Source organism: Aspergillus glaucus, assembly GCF_001890805.1.
Source record: "Aspergillus glaucus CBS 516.65 unplaced genomic scaffold ASPGLscaffold_1, whole genome shotgun sequence".
Classification (NCBI taxonomy): Eukaryota; Fungi; Ascomycota; class Eurotiomycetes; order Eurotiales; family Aspergillaceae; genus Aspergillus; species Aspergillus glaucus.
This window is the reverse complement of record NW_019170453.1, coordinates 942,873-944,900: the sequence shown is the minus strand read 5'-3', so window position 1 is coordinate 944,900 and position 2,028 is coordinate 942,873. Positions and strand designations below refer to the sequence as shown.

The 2,028-nt window shown below is 52.8% G+C and overlaps 2 protein-coding genes across 2 annotated transcripts; one reads left to right on the top strand and one right to left on the bottom strand.

Moving 5' to 3' along the window:
* ASPGLDRAFT_226213 (uncharacterized protein) lies at window positions 1–764 on the top strand. The gene is made up of 2 exons (XM_022543200.1): window positions 1–65; window positions 118–764. Exon 2 carries the CDS (start codon window positions 144–146, stop codon window positions 579–581), a length of 438 nt encoding a protein of 145 aa, XP_022405987.1. The 5' UTR covers window positions 1–65; window positions 118–143; the 3' UTR covers window positions 582–764.
* Window positions 765–1,516: 752 nt separating this feature from the next.
* ASPGLDRAFT_41288 (uncharacterized protein) lies at window positions 1,517–1,856 on the bottom strand. The gene has a single exon (XM_022545379.1). The coding sequence runs from the start codon at window positions 1,826–1,828 to the stop codon at window positions 1,661–1,663; it is 168 nt and encodes a 55-aa protein (XP_022405986.1). The 5' UTR covers window positions 1,829–1,856; the 3' UTR covers window positions 1,517–1,660.
* Window positions 1,857–2,028: the final 172 nt, after the last annotated feature.

Below are 2,028 nucleotides of genomic sequence, written 5' to 3'. Positions count from 1 at the left end.
CAAAAACCTCACCCAATGCCACCAAGACACAACCCAAACAACCCAAGGCCCCATACAAGTCACCACTACCAGAGAAGCCTCCTCGCATCTTCCTCCGCCTTCCCAAAGACCACCCAGCCCGCCAAGCTAGCCCTTTCGCTACTATGGATAAACTGAGGAAGCATTTGGACAAGACCTGTTCTGCAGCTGTGAAAGAGGTCCAACAGGTGCCCTTGGGCCTGGCAATCTGGCCTAAAGATGGCCTGAGTTTCCAGCTTCTCATGGAATGCAAGGAGGCGCTGGAGGTCCTCCTACAAGGAGCCAAGGCTGAAGTCGAACAGAACTGGGCCATATTCACCCTTCCAAATGCCCCACAAGAGTATACTAGCTACAACAGGACCCAAATGCCCATAACTGAACATATGACCCTGGAAGAATTCAAGCTCCAGACAGGCCTCTCCCCTCTGAAGTTCTACCGATCAAGCAAGAGCCCGCTTTCAGGCACCCTCATCATGGCTGTCCCAGAGACCCAGGCCCAGATAGTCCCTAGGTGGGTCCACCTCTTTGGCAAGAATGTACAGATTAAACAGAAGCCCTTTTGAACTCATATATAGCAGTGCACACTGTGCTGGGACTACCATAACCCCCAGACCTGCACCCGCACTCCCAGATGCCGCATCTGCAGCAAGAGAGACCACACTGAAGAGACCCATTCCTCTTCCAATGATGAGGAGAGACCTCAGACCCATGCTGTACAAACTGCTGCGGACCTTTCCCATCAGACCACTCCAACTGTCCCACCCGACCTACCATACAACAGGGAGTCATCCAGCGACTATCCAAATCACAACTCATTGCAGTCAGAAAAGCAGGTGCATGCCAACATATGCTCCAAGATCAGACTGCTACAAATGAGCCCCCCAGAAACTTGGGCTGCTCACCGGCAAGAGAACAGCCTCATTCATGTTAGATAAGCTATCTCATCTAACATGAGGGGGTCTGTTCCCTTGTGGGTGGTGATTTGGATAGTCGCTGGATGACTCCCTGTTGTATGGTAGGTCGGGTGGGACAGTTGGAGTGGTCTGCTGGGGAGGGGCCGCAGCAATTGGTGCAGCATGGGACTGCTGCTTCCTCATCATTGGAGGAGTGCATCTCTTCAGTGTGGTCTCTCTTGCTGCAAATGCGGCATCTGGGGGTGCAAGTGCAGGTCCAAGGATTATGATAGTCCCAGCATTGTGTCCATTGTTCTATACAGGCTCGGGAGGGCTTCCGCTTAATCTGTACATTTTTGCCATAGAAGTGAACCCATTTGGGGACTATCAGGGCCTGGTTCTCTGGGACAGCCATGATGAGGGTGCCTGAAAGCGGGTTCTTGCTTGATCGGTAGGACTTCAGAGGGGAGAGGCCTGTCTGGAGCTTGAACTCTTCCAGGCCATGGGTTCAGTTATGGGCATTTGGGTCCCATTGTAGCCAGTATACTCTTGAGGCGCGTTTGGAAGGGCAAAAATGGTCCAATTCTGTTCTACTTCTGCTTTGGCTCCCTGGATGGAACTCTCTAGAGTTTCCTTGCATTCCATGAGCAGGTGAAGGCCCAGGCCGTCCCTAGGCCAGATTGCTAGGCCAGAAGGTACCTGTTGGATCTCTTTCACTGCCTTAGAGCAGGGTTTGTCCAAGTGTTTCCTCAAGATGTCCATGGTGGCGTGTGGGCTAGCTCAGCGGGCTGGGTGACTCTCAGGGAGGCATAGGAAGATGTGGGGGGGCTTCTCCTGTTGCGGTGCTTTGTAGGGAGTCTTAGGTATTTTGGGGTGTGCCTTGGGGGCATTGGGTGTTTCCTTAGCGGCTTCGGCATAGTTGTTGTTTTTGGAGGGGGGGGGGGGTTGGTGATTCTCCTCTGCTTCAACAAGGTGTCCAGTCACCAGGTTCTTGCTGAAGTTGAGGACCAGGGTTCTGATGTCAGGGAGGCAGCTCCTTGGAGGCTTTTCTCTTCCCAGTTGGCGATTTTTTGGTTGACTGTAGAGACAAGTTCCATGACTTCATCTCCTGTGGACT

Excerpts from the sequence above, each read along its gene's own strand:
- ASPGLDRAFT_41288 (XM_022545379.1), bottom strand. The coding sequence starts at position 1,828 with ATGCCGAAGCCGCTAAGGAAACACCCAATGCCCCCAAGGCACACCCCA.
- ASPGLDRAFT_226213 (XM_022543200.1), top strand. The coding sequence starts at position 144 with ATGGATAAACTGAGGAAGCATTTGGACAAGACCTGTTCTGCAGCTGTG.